Source organism: Taudactylus pleione, unplaced genomic scaffold, assembly GCF_031769625.1.
Source record: "Taudactylus pleione unplaced genomic scaffold, aTauple2 ptg000707l, whole genome shotgun sequence".
NCBI lineage: Eukaryota > Metazoa > Chordata > Amphibia > Anura > Myobatrachidae > Taudactylus > Taudactylus pleione.
Window position 1 is genome coordinate 14,834,921 of NW_028285109.1, and position 18,797 is coordinate 14,853,717.

The 18,797-nt window shown below is 40.0% G+C and overlaps 1 protein-coding gene across 1 annotated transcript in view; it reads left to right on the top strand.

The window, feature by feature from the left end:
• Positions 1 to 18,797, top strand: part of RYR3 (ryanodine receptor 3) — a 763,398-nt gene that overhangs the window by 493,426 nt on the left and 251,175 nt on the right. The window contains exons 43-49 of the mRNA XM_088456566.1: positions 9,078 to 9,213; positions 11,550 to 11,730; positions 12,346 to 12,454; positions 12,965 to 13,085; positions 13,788 to 13,957; positions 14,269 to 14,489; positions 16,232 to 16,322. Of these exons, the coding sequence (XP_088312692.1) occupies positions 9,078 to 9,213; positions 11,550 to 11,730; positions 12,346 to 12,454; positions 12,965 to 13,085; positions 13,788 to 13,957; positions 14,269 to 14,489; positions 16,232 to 16,322 (1,029 nt within the window). The remainder of the gene's footprint in view (positions 1 to 9,077; positions 9,214 to 11,549; positions 11,731 to 12,345; positions 12,455 to 12,964; positions 13,086 to 13,787; positions 13,958 to 14,268; positions 14,490 to 16,231; positions 16,323 to 18,797) is intronic.

The following is an 18,797-nucleotide window of genomic DNA, read 5'->3' on the forward strand; positions in this document are numbered from 1 at the left end:
CCAGCACCAGTTACACACTTCCCCCTCACCAACACCACAGCACCAGTTACACACTCCCCCCCCACTTACCAACACCCCAGCACCAGTTACACCCCCCCTCACCAACACCACAGCACCAGTTACACACTCCCCCCCTACTTACCAACACCCCAGCACCAGTTACACACTCCCCCCTCACCAACACCCCAGCACCAGTTACACACTCCCCCCACTTACCAACACCATTGCACAAGTTACACACTACCTTACCTGATGCCTGTGACTGCTGGTCTTTCAGTCCAAACTCATCACAACAAGCAGCCATGCCCGGAAACTTCCAGCAGAGCTCAAGGAGGCGAAGCTTCTCAGTCTTAGCCTCCGGGCATGCTGCTGCTGCTGCTCCTGCTATATATCCAGCTGCCTGTAGTATCAGTCCATCCCATTAAAACATTTTAATAGACAATATACAATGTTGCCATCTATCCTAACTTGAATTGAGATAATAAAATGTATCTATTGCACAAAGAAAGTCCCAAATGAGTATGCAAGACATATATATATCTAGTGGTAATGGGTTTTTATCTTTGCATTTATTCAACCATGTCCAAGTAAAATGCAAAGGAACTTCCGGCACATAAATTTTTCCTTAAATGTGATAATGTATAGTCACAAATTGTATATTGCTGTGTAATTCCTCAGTAATCAGGCTCCTTAATGCTTGTGTAAACCCACAACGAGTCTCCTTTATGGCTTGCATGGTAGTAACAAATCCCAGCTTGTGTTACGTTCCAGCGTCTCGTCTAGTTGTGCCACACCAGTAGCCCCCGACCTTGCCAGGTATATGGATGCTGGGATGTAGTGCCCAGCACAACGTATATAGCGTCTATAGAGGCCCAACGGGTAACAGAGGGGTAAGGTGGAAAATTCCCTCCTGCGACTCCAATTGTACTGCCGCTACCTGTATTCCACAATCCGGGAAATGAGCAATGCCACAAATATCCGCACAATTGTGTGGTCAAGTGGCAAGAGGCAAAAAGACAAGCAAAGCAGTCCACAGTATATAACCTTCATGCGTTTCTCCCCTCTGCCAGGGTTTTTTTCAAAAGACAGTGTAGTGTCTCTCCTCAGGAGAACAGCACATTTATACCACACCTAATGAATCAATTCCAAATGGTTACATCTGTATGCGCAACATTAACTAACATAAAAATACGGAACAGTCTTGGGAATAAAAAGAATATATATATATATATATATTAAAATAATTTTTTATATATATATATATATATATATATATATATACACTGTATATATGCAGATAATAATAATATTCAATATTCACTTAAAAAAAAGGAATATAATAAATAAGTAAACAAATCTAACTCTAACACAATAACTAAATCAAGCCCACATAGCCTAATTAACCCATACTCTGACATATTATCAGATCTGACCAATACCCTGACAAATTTAACCCATTCTCTGATGGATACAAAAATCTGTTCATGTATCATTTAATAAAAAAAGACACAAAACCTCTCAGTTTATAGAAACAAGTATCTATGGAAAAATTAAAATAATGATAGTAACTCTAGACTGACAATATATTTAATCCTAAATCACAAAATCATATTCTAGACAGAAGACTATTTTAAGTTTTAACAATAATTAGCGTATCACGACCAATACAAAAACATCCCAAATTTAGTACTCAAAAATAGTATACATCAAATTCACATTCAATCCCTTGCAGTTTAGAAATCCATTTCTATTTTTTAATTTAAACCCTCTGGAAACATGTATGTAGTGTGTGCATCCAAAAAGCTTCCCGAATACAAAGTCTGCGAAGTCTATCTCCCCATCTCAGGGTTGGGGTAATGTATTCAATTCCCACAATTTTTAATCCTTCAGGATTTTTGGAATGAACCAGACTAAAGTGTCTAGAGACACTATGTTTATCATACACATTAAGGATGTTCTTCCTGTGTTCACATTATCTAACCTTAAGGGCTATTTCACATTTGCCGGTTTTGGCCGGACAGCAAAAAAGCCGCCAGGTTTTTAGCCGGGTGTGACATCTAGTAAATGCAGGGAATCAGCGGTCCTTTCAGACGGCACGACTAAGGCACGGTTGCCGGTCCAGATACCCTTGACGCATATATATATTATATATATAGATATATATATATATATATATATATATCTATATATATATCAGACAACAGATGGCGGCACCCCACGACTCAATTAACTGCGCTATTACAGAAAACACTGTAATCCCAAGGATTCGTTAAGCCCTTTGTGGGCCAACGTGTCCAATTTGAATATGCCGCAGCAGTATTTCCACTCCTGACACTCTGTGGGATATGGTCAATAATTCTAAAGCGCAGGTCTGCCACTCCTTGTTTGGCTGGTATCCCATGTTTAGCAACCGGCTGTTCGCTAATACCTGAATTGATGCCAATACGGATGGCAGATCTATGTAGCGCCATCTGTTCCTTGATCTGGCGCTCTGTCTTGCCCACGTAGTGTAAACCACATAGGCAAGACAGCAACGTGATACTACAGGTTACTGGATATCTTATATAGAATTTCTTTCCCCCATAGGGATGATGAAACATGTCACCTAAAATAACAGACCTGCACGTGATACAGCCTAAACATCTATGGTAACCATTCTTCTGAGTAAGAAAACGATGCGGTTTTTGCTTCAATTTCGCAATGTCCAGCTGCACCAGGCGATCCTTAAGATTACGTCCTCTGGTGTAGCAGGGCATTATTTTATAGTCAATCAGACTGGGCAACTCCACATCAGTGTTTACCAATGGCCACAAATTTTTCTATATATATATATATCAGCCTTAATCCACGGCACTCAACCATCTGCGGTGCCCTTGGCATGTGACCTCACTATTTACATAAAAAAAATCATACAAACTCGGCACTCTCTTTTCAAACTGTAATTCCTTTAAATACAGGGAATGTTAGTTCCAAAATATTGCAATAATTTGTCCATCTGACCAACCACTTCACGGTCTTCCCATCTCACCAGTCCCTACACTGATTCTTAAAAATATGAGCATTGCCCTGCCACACTTGGCTCCAGCTAACACACAGATTTTAAATACAAATTATGTTTTCGCCATGAGTATGGGTCCTGGCTTAAAAAGACAGACCCACACTAAGGCATATCAGGTAATGAACACCTGGGAATAAACTGACAAAGTTTGCCTTACATTTGAAAAGGAGGGTGCCCTAGAATGTGTGACCACAAAAAATGTATATAAATAACAGGCTTAATCCATGGCACTCATATCTGATGATTACCTGAAGGTTATGCTCATAGTGAAACAGGCTTTATTTCACGGAGGATCTCAACTTAGATACAAACAGTGCAGTTCTGCTCTTGCATCTAGTCGGGCGGAGAGGTAAGGACAGGATATACTTTGTTTTCAATAAATGTAGCTGTATTCAAAACTGTTTATTTGAACTCTATTCCTTTCACAGGGAGCAGCATCTCTGTAGCACTTTACATTCCTCTGCTAACTGCTGCTGTTAGCATCCAGGAGCTGCTCTTAAGCCTACTAGCAATAACTGTTCATCTATACAACAAATTTTTTTAAATCAACTTTTAATAAAAAAATGTCGCTGGACTATACGCGCTTCTCCAGAATAGGCTCCTGTCTGGGAGATTGGTTATCTTTCTATATTTTGTATGGATGCAATCTGGAATGTCATGAATGTACTTTGAGAAGACCGTTCTGCAGAATTCTGCTAATTGATGCACTATTGCAAAGAAACACAGATAAGCACATATTTAGCTCAGGTATGAGCATACCGGTATATTATAATTTTTTTATTATTATTATTTAAATTGTGTGCCCAAATACTAGGCCCTTGTCTCCTCACCTTAACATATATATATATATATATATATATATATATATATATATATATATATATGTTAAAGGGTTAGCACACAATTATCCCAGGAATTTTCACAGATTAAAATGACTAGTGCAAACAAAATGGTGCAAAGCAATAACAGATGTAAACATTCTTCAGAAACACAGATCCTTTATATAAAGGCGGCAGCTGTCTTTTTGTAGGTCAATTTGACAGCCTGATGAAGGATTTCTGAAAAAGGGTTAAAAGGAGATGAGGGAAGGGGAAGTCTGCAATCCAGATGAAACGCGTTGGGAGCTCCATGGTCATACCTTCATGAACTTGCTTTTAACTTAAACCAGATAAGCCTATTACATCCATCTTTTTATCTTATGTGTATTTATTAAAAAAAAATCTTATCTGTCTATTGCTATTAGTTGAGCTCTATGTGGGTGCAAATCTGTGTTTTTATTTTATTTAAAAAATGTCTAAATTTTTATCTTACATCTTCTTAATGATTGCATACCAACCAAATGTCACTATTACAGCTGGACAGTCCCATGTTAGAGGCTCTGTCCCGTTGTCCCACCCATGGGCCGCCGTGTCCCGCAGGCGGGGAGGACCTGCTAACACCGCAGCTCTGCATAGCTGAGCAGCGGTGAATGCCTTCGCGCATCATCCATATACACAGTACCGGGTCTCGAAAAAGAGTCTGGGGGCCTGTAGAGCAGCTCCCCAGCATGACGAAAATGGGGCATGGCATTTCCTGTGAGGCCACGCCCCTTACCGATAGACCACGTCCCCTTCCCTCCTACCAATACTAATATGTTGGGAGGTATGTGAGTGTGTGTTAGTTCATGGTTGTGTGAATACTTAGGATAATTGCCTCCTCACTTTGTTTGAAGCACTGATGATTTAAATACATTGTCACTTTATTCCAGAGGTTCCCAAACGTGGTGCTCAAAGCACCCCAACAGTTCAGGTTGAGAACAGGTGGTTAAATCAAATTAACTGAGGTACTAATTTAGTCACCTGTGGTCAAGCATGGACTATTAGGGAGCCTTGAGGACTGAGTTTGGGAACCTCTGCTTTATGCACATTGCACACTGTTTACATTACATCATATGTGGTCACTTTATTTAGCTTGTTTACATATTTATTTATTTCTTTATTTATTTTGGCTGTCTTAGCACTGTTGGCGCTTTCTATTAATTCTATTGTTTACACTTTTTACCTATGTAGCAGATTGCCACTGCTATATTACTATTGATTGAGCTAACACCCACATTTACTGGTGAGTGCATTCTTGGAAGTTTACATACAGTCAACAGACACCCATACCTCATGAGAGTATTTATATTATCTTTGGCGATTTTAGGTATTTTTATTTGTTTGGTGCTGTAATCACCCACAACTCCTATTTTTATATATATATAAAGACCAGTATCAGGGGCACTCGGGTACATAAACTCACAGCACAGCAGTATGTGTGAGCAACGTTTTGGAGCTCTCTAATCACTCCATCATCAGGAGTGATTAAAGCATCCGAAACGTTGCTTGCACCTACTGCTGTGCCGTGAGTTTATATACCCGAGTGCCGCTGATCCTGGTCTTTATTGTGGGATCCCGTGCTGTGTGATCCTTTACAGAGGGCACCGGGGAAGTTGCTTATTCTGCTATATTGGAGTGCTGCTCTGCACTAACATATATATATATATATATATATATATCTTTTAAAACAACTGTCAGGTGAAGTGAATAACATTGTAGCACATTCAGAGGTCCTGTGGAGTCCATACCTTGACGGGTCAGAGCTATTTTTGTGGCACGAAGAAGACCTACATAATATTAGCAGGTGCTTTAACCGTTAAGAAGAAATATACTTCTGAACTTTGGAGTATTCACTGCTAATACTACATCTCATTATCACATCTCTGGATGTCACGGTGATCCATATTTATTTTAGTATATTACTATATTACACCATTTAGGAATTTTCCTAGACTATCATTAAAAAGCAGCCTTCATTATATTTGAGTTTCATGCTCTTATTGTATATTTCTTGTACCATAGATTCTTTTTTATTATCATAATTATGGTCCACAAGAGTGACATTTTATAACATTTATTATCTTTTTCCTTTTTTTTAATTTTTATAATTATATAAATATTGCTGTGATTCCAGAAATGTACACATTTAATCTACGTTTGTAATTGTCCATTTAACCCTCCCCACATACTGCTGCTATTTGGTTTACTATCCATATCATATATTCCTCCAGAATCACTAGGGGTTGTTTTTTTTTTGTTCTGTGAATCACACTGTGTTATATTGCTCCTACCATGCTCTATAGAGATATATTTGTGTATAACACTATGTTGTGTCTCACCTACCATGTTTTATAGAGACAGATCTGTGTATAACACTATGTTATGTCTCACCTACCATCTTTGAATAACACTGTTATGTGTTATTTCTCCTACCATGCTCTATCTATAGAGACAGATCTGTGTATAACACTTAAAGGTTATGACTCTCATTTTGCATTATTATAATATGTAATTGTGCACATGCGTACCCTTCCATCTTGCATGTCAGACCTTGATATGGAATATAAAAATAGACAAACCCAACCTCTGCGCACTCCAATAAATACCAAACTACGAATGGAAGTCCTCAGTGGAGATGGAAAATGTTCAACGTGATGAATGCTGTAACAATTCTTCTTACGTGGATACTTGTCAACAATGAAAAAAAGCAGAAGAGAAAAAAACAAGATGGTGTAGTAGATCAAGACAGGTCCTTCTTGTATACTAATAACAATTGACTTCTTCCCCTTAAATTCAAATAGATATATGAAGTATCCGTACCGTACTCATGTTATAGTGCTACTGTAACCTCTTATCAAGGTATCTTTGACATTGTCACCAATGTGTGTGCGATCATCTAGTGGGGTCCACCATCATGAAGTGTGAAGAGATAGAACTTGAGAAAGTGGGCGACCCCAACTCACACTGCAGGGTAGGTACACATGTACATAAAGGTTTCTTTGGGATCTGATGGTCACGTTCCTGAATGTTCCTTCCTAAATCCTGAGTGAATCCTCTTCTTTAGTAACTTTCTCTAGAGACCAACTGATCAACACAAAAACCACAGGTTTCAGTAAAGAAGAGGATTCACTCAGGATTTAGGAAGGAACATTCAGGTTTACACTAAGGAACGTGACCATCAGATCCCAAAGAAACCTTTATGTACATGTGTACCTACCCTGCAGTGTGAGTTTGGGTTACGCCCACTTTCTCAAGTTCTATCTCTTCACACTGCATGATGGTGAACCCCACTAGATGATCGCACACACACTGGTGACAAGATTCCCCTGTCAAAGATACCTTGATAAGAGGTTACAGTAGCACTATAACATGAGTACGGTACGGATACTTCATATATCTATTTGGATTTAAGGGGAAGAAGTCGATTGTTATTAGTATACAAGAAGGACCTGTCTTGATCTACTACACCATCTTGTTTTTTTCTCTTCTGCTTTTTTTCATTGTTGACAAGTATCCACATAAGAAGAATTGTTACAGCATTCATCACGTTGGACATTTTCCATCTGAACTGAGGGCTTCCATTCGTAGTTTGGTATTTATTGGAGTGCGCAGAGGTTGGGTTTGTCTATTTTTGTGTTCATTGTATTTGATCTTGGGGGTTGGCGATCCCCCTATTGGCATTTCCCTCCTTTGCAGCCCCCTGTGCGCAGTTGTCACCGTCATTTTTATTGGTTCTTGATATGGAATATGTTCACTGACTGGTTTGTTGTTAGAGAGGTTTGTGATTGTTTCAGGGGAAGGTAGTTGATATTCCCGGCTGTCGGGATACCGGCACTCAGAATGTCAGTGCCGGAATCCCGACACCAGTCACAATTCCAGCGCTGGTAATCCAACGGTAAGTATTGGGGCTAGGGAAGGGTTAGGCACTAGGGGGGAAGGGTTAGGTTTAGGCACTAGGTGGTAGGCTAGGTTTAGGGTGCGACAATGGGTAGGTTTAGAGGTAGGAGTTGGGTTAGGGTACTTACCGGCCATTGTCAGTATTTTAACCCTGTCGGGATGCCGGCGTCAGGATTATGACCGCTGGGATCCCAAGCGCCGGCATCCCGTACCCAACCCATTTCAGGTTCTGCTGGTTGATGTAGATGGTAACCACACTGCAGTACTGATACCTGGAGTATCTGCAGCAATTATATATAACTTTCTATCCATTTGCTAAGCCATGCCCCCCATTCCTCCCCATCCCACATTTTCACTCAGGACTGTTTGTTTTGGACAGCTTACACAGCTGCAGAGACCGGCTGGGCCAGTGGGCAGGGTACCATCTGTTCCCCAGTCTGGTATAATTTTAGTGATCCAGTGCCACCTAAAGAGGCTAACAGAAATTGGCTGCCCCCATAGCAGGCTACAAAAAGATGGCTGCTGTCTACTAATAGGGGAGCCAGGTTTCCTTTCCAAGGAACCCAAGGGACGGCAGAGTGAAAAAAAAAGAGTGGGGCTTTTTGCGGGAGACTGTCATGATTCCTCGTGTGCATGCATTATTTGAAAATGCAATAACCAGCTAAGAGTATTTCTTAATTAGTTAAACCTTGTTTAGTTGTACACACCGATAGACTCCAATTAAATAATTATATGACCTCTAAAGATAACTGGTTGTCAAGGGTATATTTGTATGTATAATAGCAATATATATTTTTGTCTATTTTTCCTGTAAATAAGTTCAACTATTTCAGCTGTTTTTGACATTACAAAGCATTTTGTGTTGATAAATATTAAGAATAAGTTCTTTTTGATTCCATGATTTAAAAAAAAAAAAATCCCTTCGGAAGTAGTAAACCCTGCAGTTTGCATTCAATTCATATGACTCGGATGACGCGGATGTTGAGAAACATGGTACCTCCGGGATTGGAAGCATCTGTTCTGCTGGTCTGAGTTTGACAGGTGTATGTGACATCTAAATACTTGTATGCTGCTTTCTAAAACCCTCACCAAATTAGGAATGTTTCAAGTTTTTAAAACTTGTCAGCTGCAGGAGTTGATCCAGACTGTGAAACATAGGAAAGAAAACAACTAGAGAGCTTCTCTGTCAGTCAATGTTGTCCTCTCTGCCCTGCTTTTGTAAACTGTTATAATCTCACATGAGAGATGTGTCTGTTTTTCAACAGGTTGTGACATATTTGGCAGGTTGTGGGCTGCAGAGCTGTCCAATGTTAATAGCCAAAGGATACCCTGATATTGGATGGAACCCCATAGAGGGCGAACGCTACCTGTCTTTCCTGCGTTTTGCTGTATTTGTGAACTGTAAGTATATATTATTATTATTTAGTAAAGGTAACTTTATGCAGTTATACAGGAGTATGTACTTTCCCTAAGTAGTACAGTAATCATATAAAATATTTGAAAACAGGTGACAATATGTAGCACACAGGTTTAAAATACATAGACCTAATATCAAGCAGTATTAAAACCAAAAGACACCATTATATATGAGTAACAAGACTGAGATTATCTGTAAAGTTTGCATTATTAATTTATTTATTTTTTAAATTAAAGTTTTGCTAAATTCCTTACCTTCCCAATAAAAGTAGTCTAGTGTTCTTACCCTGGGATCCTCAGCATCTACTGTATTTAGATTAGTTTTAGCACTTACATGAAGCTGGAACTTCCACCGATCACCTTGGGTGCTCCTCATCATTTCCAAGGTGCTCCCTCCATCCCCGTCATCTTACCTTCTCAGGTGGATGGTAGAGACAGCATATTTGGCTCCTCAGACTGGGAGTGTGGCCCTTGGCTGTGACATTATAGTCAGTCACCAGACTTCCAGCATAACACTGTATCATGGAGCAGTAGTCAGTAGCTTCACAGATAAGAATCTAGATTAACTCACTGTTTGGGCTTCACACACTAATTTCCTAATGTAAACTGAGGTTCTCCACAAACTTATACCCCTTTTACACCAGAGCTAAAACCCGGGTTATTGCAGGGTTAACCCGGGTAACTTCTTGGTGTAAAAGAGGAAAGGGTTGGATTGTCGGGTCGAGTGACCCAGCAATCCAACCCAGGTAACTTGCAGGGTTTAAAACAGGAGTAACCTGTGAAACCCTGCAGTGTAAACAGCACGATCCAGATCACGGTGACTTGGATCGTACCGCATGTCTGCCGATTGGCCGGCTTCAGTGGTACTTGGAGATGACGTCATCTCCAAGCGTCCTCTTCAATGCCGGAAAAGCCGGGTCTCTGCAGACCCGGCTCCGGTGTGAACGGTGACAACTCAGGAATATCCTGGGTCGGCGCCAGGGAAATTCTGGTCTGATTCGGATTGGAACCCTGTTCCAACCTCCGGGTCAGACCAGGAATTTTGGTATAAAAGCAGTAATAAGTAATACACCCTTTTTGCCACTTGTTAGGCCCCTCATATACTATGAGATGATGCCAATAATTGTTGCCAATTGTTAGGCCCCCATGTATTATGAGATGATGCCCACCATTTTTGTACATTGTTTATGGGAGCTACCTGTTTACCATGCATACAGTATGCGTTACATACCAATAGATTTTCAACAGTACTAAAAACAAATTACTATAAGCTTTTTAGTAGAGTTTTAATGTTTTATAGTTCCGAATTGACTCAGGGGTTCAGTGACAATATCGTTCAATGTTCCCCATTCAGAAAGTCATCTATAGGGGTCATAGAGGTTTTGGTGCTTCTGAGAAATTAGCAACCAAATATTTATGTTGCATTGTGGCATCCCCAGTCCCTTTATCACTGCCATCCCTATCACTATGCCCTTGGCTGTTTAGTTTACGTTTACAGTGAATCTTGAATATTCTGCTTTAAAAAAACAAAACAAAAAAAACTAATGGTGGTCAATACATAATATGGATTTATTTAAAATTCTGTGTTTTTATTTCTCTAGATTTTCAAGTCTCATTATTATATTAATGTAGTGTTGCTGGCTGCTGGTTAAATATTATTCGTTCACCTTTCAGACAGGTGTCTAAATAAAATGCAAAAGCCTAGCTTTTAAATTACAGAATATTGAGAATCATTAGTGGCATTAATTTAGGTAGAGAAAAGGGGGTGGAAACGGCAAGCCTAAAGCCTGTGTGAGATGTTAATGTATGCAGAGGTGACATTCACAAAATAAATCCATCTACTTCATTATACTTGATACGTGGTGCTAGAATTAATTAGTGGTCATTTCTTAATAGACTGAAAGGAAACCATATGTATTTCATTAAGTATGCCACTGCTTAAATATCACACAGCTTTCAGGATATATTCCTCAGTTAGCAGAGAAAGTACTACACACATTCGCTTTACATTCTCCTGGATCTGGTAGACTAGTGGGGAATAGATGCTAAGTGCAGGGCTTCTATTTCTCATGTTTCCTGTCAGCGGAACATGTGTCACCATTATATTGTGTCCCCATTACCACTGCAATGTAACTGCTATGCTAAGAGATCAGATTTAGCTGCTCTACCTGCTCTCCTTCCAATTATCTCCAGAAGTCTGAATGCCTCTTCCTCTGGGAAATACACCTGCAAGTAAATGTGCTATTGATGTTACAGTACTAGAGGCCCCGGAGAGCTCAGTTTGGTAACCAAGGGCTGCTTTTGTGTCACTTGTTTTCCAGGTGAAAGCGTAGAAGAGAACGCCAGTGTGGTAGTGAAGTTACTCATCCGACGCCCTGAGTGCTTCGGGCCTTCCTTGAGAGGAGAGGGGGGAAATGGTTTGCTGGCGGCAATGCAGGAGGCTATTAACATCTCCGAGAACCCAGCTCTGGACCTTCCTTCTCAGGTGTATCAGAGGGAAGTGTAAGTATGGTGCTTAGACATCCTTCCTTCAAAGAAGATGATTTGCAAAGTATTGAAGTTTGCAGCATTTATCTGTCGCTCCTATGCTTTCTGTTTGAACTATTTGTTTTTGCTGGGGTGATGGCAGAAAAAGAGAACAGGCCTGATGCAGAATTAATGCACATTGGCCATATATGCTTCCACATTGCTTGCATGGTGAGTTTTGTGTACATTATTCTCCAACATGCAGAGTTGTGCGCATATATGTAAGCTGAGCAAACATTATACCACCCATATTTATACTTCCGTCCAACTCTGCATAGATTGCAATTCCATCAGAACACCTCCACTGAACTTAGCCTACACTAGAATGCCTTATTACCGCTCATTAACGTCCCTGCAGTCACCATTGGAGAGTGTGCACAGCTTCACCCCCCGTACTTCCGTAGCTTGGTTCCAGAGAATGAGTGTTGGTTCCAGAGCTTGAGTGAGAAAACACTCCACTCCGCAAACGGGCGTACTGTACATTTAACTCTCCATCAGCCCCGATATATTAAGCGTGGGAGACATATTCGCCCATGTTATGTGCCTGTGTTATTGTTTACAGACACAACATTATCTTCTGTACTCATTTAGGGTCGAGGAAGATGAAGAAGAAGAAGAGATTGTACACATGGGAAATGCTATAATGTCCTTCTATTCTGCGCTCATAGACCTGCTAGGACGCTGTGCACCAGAAAATCATGTGGGTAACATATAAAGTAACAGTTGTTCAGATAATAGAGTAACCTAGTTTTACACCAGTAAATAAAGAACATTTGTCCTTTTTGAAATATTTAAAACCATTAGATAACATAGAATATTTATAAATATAATATAGATAATGCCACTGGCACAAAATAAGACTGTACGGAACAGCTTGGTGATATACTAAAATGCTTCAGTTTGTACACTACTATTATCTACTTAGTGTGTTTTTTTCTAAAACTTTAAATAAACACTTTAAAACACATAGGTAGCTATAGTTTACTTGAACAAGATTCATCTTTTGCCTTTATGTGTAAATCCTAATTTATATAAATACAAGCAGGGTACATAAACAGCCTTACTTTCCAGTATGCAGAAACAATGTATTTGCAGTAATACCAGCCGTAATTACCGCTTCACTTAATGGATGCTTAATTATATGTGTTGTGTGTAATGAAAGCACCTGTGTGCACTCATGTTAAGTGCTGGATTCCTGTTGTGTCAATAGTTGATCCAGGCTGGTAAAGGTGAAGCTCTACGCATCCGCTCCATCCTCCGATCACTGGTGCCAACCGAAGACCTGGTCGGAATTATTAGCATCTCCTTAAAACTACCTGCCTTTAACAAAGGTAAATCCTCACAACAACTCATCTTAGTTATTTTTCGCACCGGATTTGGAAAATAACAACAACATGTCATACCTACTGTAATGGCTGCTTTCAGTTAAAACAGACAGCATAAAGTGCACAATTTATGCTATTATTTTATGGATTTTAGGTCATTCTGCAATCTTAAAGCTGCACTCTGAGCCTTTTTATATTTTAACTTTAAAAAGCTTTTGTTGCGCATGACACAAATAAACAGAGGAGGTGCAAAACGCAGATGGCCAAGCTGTTACAGTGCTTATTCAGTTATTTCCTTTTGAATTGGCCACACTATCTACCGCAAAATGCCCCCCCGCCCCTTCCTGAAGACAAACTCAGGGCGACTGATGATCCTCCTTGGCACATGTGTAAGATCGGTAACAGCCATGGAGATGGAAGGTGCCACTTATGCCGTGCTTTGAATTTTGTAGAACCAGCTGAAAGATGACCAGACAGATCTGTATAATTCTGTCCTGCATATTTGTAGGCATATATGTAGTCCACAGATCTAGTCGCTCATGGATTAAACAAAATTGGGTGTATTTGGGCACCTTTGGCACTCTTTGATAACCGTGTATTTTGTTTGCACCTTGATTTTTGTACAGTAGACTGTACTTCTAGCTTTCTGCAGTTGCTATAGAGGAGAACAAAGTATTATCTGAATGATGATCTGTATGTTCCTTTTAGATGGCTCAGTGTTTGAGCCTGATATGGCAGCAAGCTTCTGCCCTGATCATAAGGCTCCCATGGTTCTTTTCCTCGACCGTGTCTATGGTATTAATGACCAATGCTTCCTCCTTCATCTGTTAGAGGTGGCCTTCTTACCTGATCTCAGAGCATCTGCGTCTCTAGACACAGTAAGTAACCAGTATGACTAAAATAAATATATAGTGTTGCGTAGCAATTGCTGTTCTTTCTCACAGGAGGAATGTGCCTTAATGTTATTCTTATCTACCATTGTCATTTTCAGACAAAAATCACAGAGAAGAGAATCTAATTCAGTAAATAGAGAAAATAATGTAGAGCGCACACACACACACATGCACACACTCTCACTGTTGATCAATATTCTCTAATGGTGGGAAGCTCCCTATTTACATTTATTGCTGTCATGCTCTCATCATTAGGTCAATATTGCCACTAAAACTAGCTTCATTTCTTTCTACAGGCCTCCCTGAGTGTCACAGAGATGGCACTAGCTTTGAACCGATATATCTGCTCAGCGGTGCTCCCATTACTCACTCGCTGTGCTCCCCTCTTTTCTGGCACTGAACACTATGCAGCATTGATTGATTCCACCCTGCATACGATATACAGACTGTCCAAGGGTCGCTCTTTAACTAAAGCTCAGAGAGACACAATTGAAGAGTGTCTGCTTTCAATATGTCAGTAAGTTGTTCTGTATTGCCTTGATTCCACAATAGAGTCAGTCACGCATTCAAAGTGTCTTAAGGTTTTTCCTTGTAACAGTATTAGGTTAAACGCCTGTTGTAGAACATTGTTTTACGTTACATGCTAGATAGAGAAGTGGTTTGTAATTGTATAACATACCATGTATGAAATTTAGTCTATTATTATGGTAATATTATTATGATCATCCTTTATTTATATGGCGCCACAAGTGTTCCGCAGCGCCTTACAGAGTACATAAACTAATAAGAGAACAAGAAACTAGTAACTTACAGTACATTACAGTGCAGGACAAGGTTTATGTACATTGCAGCAACAGCGATTAAAACACTCACAATAAGCAGCCGGGCGTTAGCAGTCAAGTGTCCGTGCCCTTGTGGGGAGTAAGAAGTAGAAGAAATTGTAAAGAGAAGCACATGAGGGAAGAGATCCCTGCTCGTGAGAGCTTACATTCTAATAATAGCTATACTTTATTCAATAACATTACAAATTATGGGCCTCATTTACTAACGAGTTTTATCACCAAAACGAGTGATAAATGTCACTGTGTATGATAAATGGTGCTCCAGCCAATCAGCTCTCAACTGTCAGCTGTAAGAAAAATGACAGTTGGGAGCTGATTGGCTGGAGCAACATTTATCATACACAGTGAAACTTATCACTCGTTTTGGTGATAAAACTCGTTAGTTAATGGGGGCCTATGTTTGCTCATATGGTGCTGGCTTTATTGCCACATACATACCTATTAGGTGGATGGCCAGCCTGGTCATTTTAGATCACATTATCTCTGTGTATAGTGCCAAAAGAGCCAGCAGTCCCACACAACCTTCGGTTAGGATCTATCAGATGTGGACCAGAACTGCCCGAAAATGTGGTGACAATAACCTGCTTCTTCCAATAATGCCATCTGGATCACATGATCTTGCAGGTTGACTGGATTTGTCCCATATGTGTGCCCAATCACAACAGCTTGGGACGATCTATGCATTTCAGTGAAATTGAAACATAGATGCACTGAATGGTATAAAAAAAATGGTGATTATATGTATGGTGATTATATGTAACAATATTTTGTAGCAGGAGGTTTACATAGAAATGAGAACAAAATGCTTCCCCCCGACAGCAGCACCAGTGGAGATACTGAATTATTTTTCATGAAGCATTACAGCAGTCGTTCATACCATAACATTATATAGCGACGACCTTTCAGTCCTCCACACTTTAAATTAATCATTGAAGCCTTATGTACATTGTAATCTTTCAGGGCTAATGTAGTTACGTGCACTTTATTCACATCTCCATTCAGAACGCCCACACATTAGCATCACTGGTGCATCTAAGCGCGCCAGCAGACATGAGTAGAGCAGATGTCAGGGCCGCGTCTGTGGTTGCCAAGGAGATCTTTGTTACGCATTGCTTTGATTTTTTTTTTTTAATGTTAAGTATCACATAAAAGTAAAGTGAAATTTATTTAAGATTATACTCTTAAATACTGGAGGGCAAGGAACAGTCATTAATCACTCAGCCTGAATAAAAGGAATGTGTAATTGCAAGATACCTTCGCTTTTCTGCGATGTGTCATGTGTGATAGCCATTCTGAAGCCCTGGGTTGTCTCTAACAAATGATTTACAGGCGCTGGCAGTAATGTAGGAATGGTGCTCATGTTTTTATTAAATGCCAAACTGTGTGATCTCACTCATCTTTGCTGGTTGTCTTACAGTCACATGCGGCCTTCCATGCTCCAGCAGCTCCTCCGACGGCTGGTGTTTGATGTCCCATTGCTCAATGAATACTGTAAAATGCCACTGAAGGTAGCTGATGATAAGCATGACTTGTAACCCCTCATGGTCTTAATGGGCTTTACAGTTCTATTCTCATGTCTGATTATTGTCTGTTTATCCCTGTAACAATATATTGTTTATGTTAGTAGGCCAACAGAAAAGTCATCAGCCTCGTAACAATCACACAACTGCAAAGCTAATTCTACTCTCAGATTGATACAGATCTGTCCTCATATACATAGCGTCCATACGCCTATACGGTGCAAGATGCCTGGCATGACTGAGCTCATCCGGGAGGTGCAGCGTACTGTCTTTTTCTTAAAATTTAGGATCTTCGCATCACAGATGCAGCAAAACTCCTCTCAAAGTGTACTACTGACGCTGGGCTGCGGCTTGAACTGCACAGGAATTAGCTTTAAACATGTACAAAGTAGCAGATGAAGCACAACGGAACATGGCGTGAGATAAAACCGCAGCCGCTGCATCGTAGCACTTTGTATACAGAATCAGATGCAGTCACACACAGATATACAAATGTTGCACATCAAATTGATCAGTGCGAGCTAGCGATGTAGTTTTGTAGGCCCCAGTTGTTTATGAAAAAGATGCACATTTTGAGCGAAAGACGCTTGGTCGCCCGAGACTGAACTCTTTGAGAGGGGCTGGGGCCACAGTGTATGAGGACACATCTGTTTATTTATTATGGGCCATTTTTACCATTTCTGCAATTTGTTGTATGGCAACTGAAATATGTAATATGTAATGCTCTCCTGAGCTGCAGTTTGGTCTGGTGCCATGCCCACTAATCTAGCTTACACACTGACATGCAGGAGAACGAATAGTCAGTATAGGCTTTAACACATTGGAGAAGCCCAGCTAGAAAGATCATGCTATGGGGGTCCTATGTATACAGAGGGCCACAGGAACATGCTTGCACGATTACAGTGTGACCTTACCTTTACACTCCTAGCAGCTTTCTCATGCTGTAGTTGTTGTATGTGAGCAAGACCATGTATCTGCAGGTTAACTGAAATTTGATGCCCCCTGTCTGAAGCTTTGATAAGAGGGACCAGGCAGTGTTCATGTGTGTGGGATCTCAAATATACTGTATTAACCAGCAGCTATCTATTGGCTTACGCACATCAGCTACTGTTATAGTGTGATAAAAATGCTCGTGGTACGAGGACAGGATCAACGATAGCAGAAAGAGGGTATGTATTCCAGTTTCGCTATGTATTGCCCTTTTTTTTTTTTGTGGTTTAGGTGGAATACCCCTTTAATTGTAAATCAAAAACTTCCTTTAATGTAGAGAACTTGGCTTTTAGATGTGCCTTTGAGCATCTGCTTTAAAGTGAGATATGTGCAGACATCTCGTTGAAATATATGTTATTTTAAATCAATCATCGACAATAACAACATTATCAAGCGCCTTTATAGGTATTGTACTGTAGTTGAAAACTGTTCACTGTTGTAGGAAATAATAGTCACATTGATCTATAGGTTGTATTTATAAAGCCAGGTGAACAACAATTTTGTGAAGGCATGAACTCAGCACACAGAGGAGGTGTCAGTATGGAGATGGTATTGTACATCCATTACAAAGAGTGATGCTGGAGACGCATTTTTGGCAGATTGCCTTTATCATAAGCATTGCCTGATAATTTACCTAGCTATAAAGCACAAGTAGAATGATGACTATAAATACTATTAGCTGAAGAACTATTATAATGGTTTACTATATTATATAATTGAAATAGAAATGAGCATGGTTGACCAGCTTATGGCCTTTAATAACCCCATAGTATTTGTTACATTTAAATTGTACCTAATCAGGGGGTTATCTATAATGAATGCAGGGTGTGCATAACAGAATGAAATTGAGAGTTACTTTAGATTGTGTGATATTATGTTCCCTTACTGGACCCCAAAAAATACATTGTGGCAGATTCAATTAGCTGCAGAAGTTGCAGGAATGGGCCCACGCAGCTTTACACGTTGCGCCATGGAAGGCTGGATCTATACACAGCCTATGGGTGTGCCAGCAGAATCAACCTACAACTGGCTAAAAAACACGCAGCATGAGCTCCAAAGGGTCCTCATGTAATTGAAACTGCCCAATAGATACAGGACTCTCAAATTAGGAAACTAATTATATCAGTAATGCTGCCCTACTTGAAGTGAGCTACAGTCTGTCAGTGTACTTTACATAGAAAATACAGCCTAATTCCTGTAAATAATAACCGTAGTAGTAAGGGGCAATCATCAGAGGTTACTAGTTCCAGAGTGTACTAGCTGAGTATACAGCGTATTATGTCGGCAATGGACATATTCTATACAGTCAGGTGCATAAATATTGGGACATTGACAGAATTTTAATATTTTGGCCTCTATTCACCACCACAATGGCTTTGAAATGAAACAAACAAGATGTGCTTTAACTGCAGACTTTCAGATTTAATTTGAGGGTAATTACATCCAAATCAGGTGAACGGTGTAGGAATTACA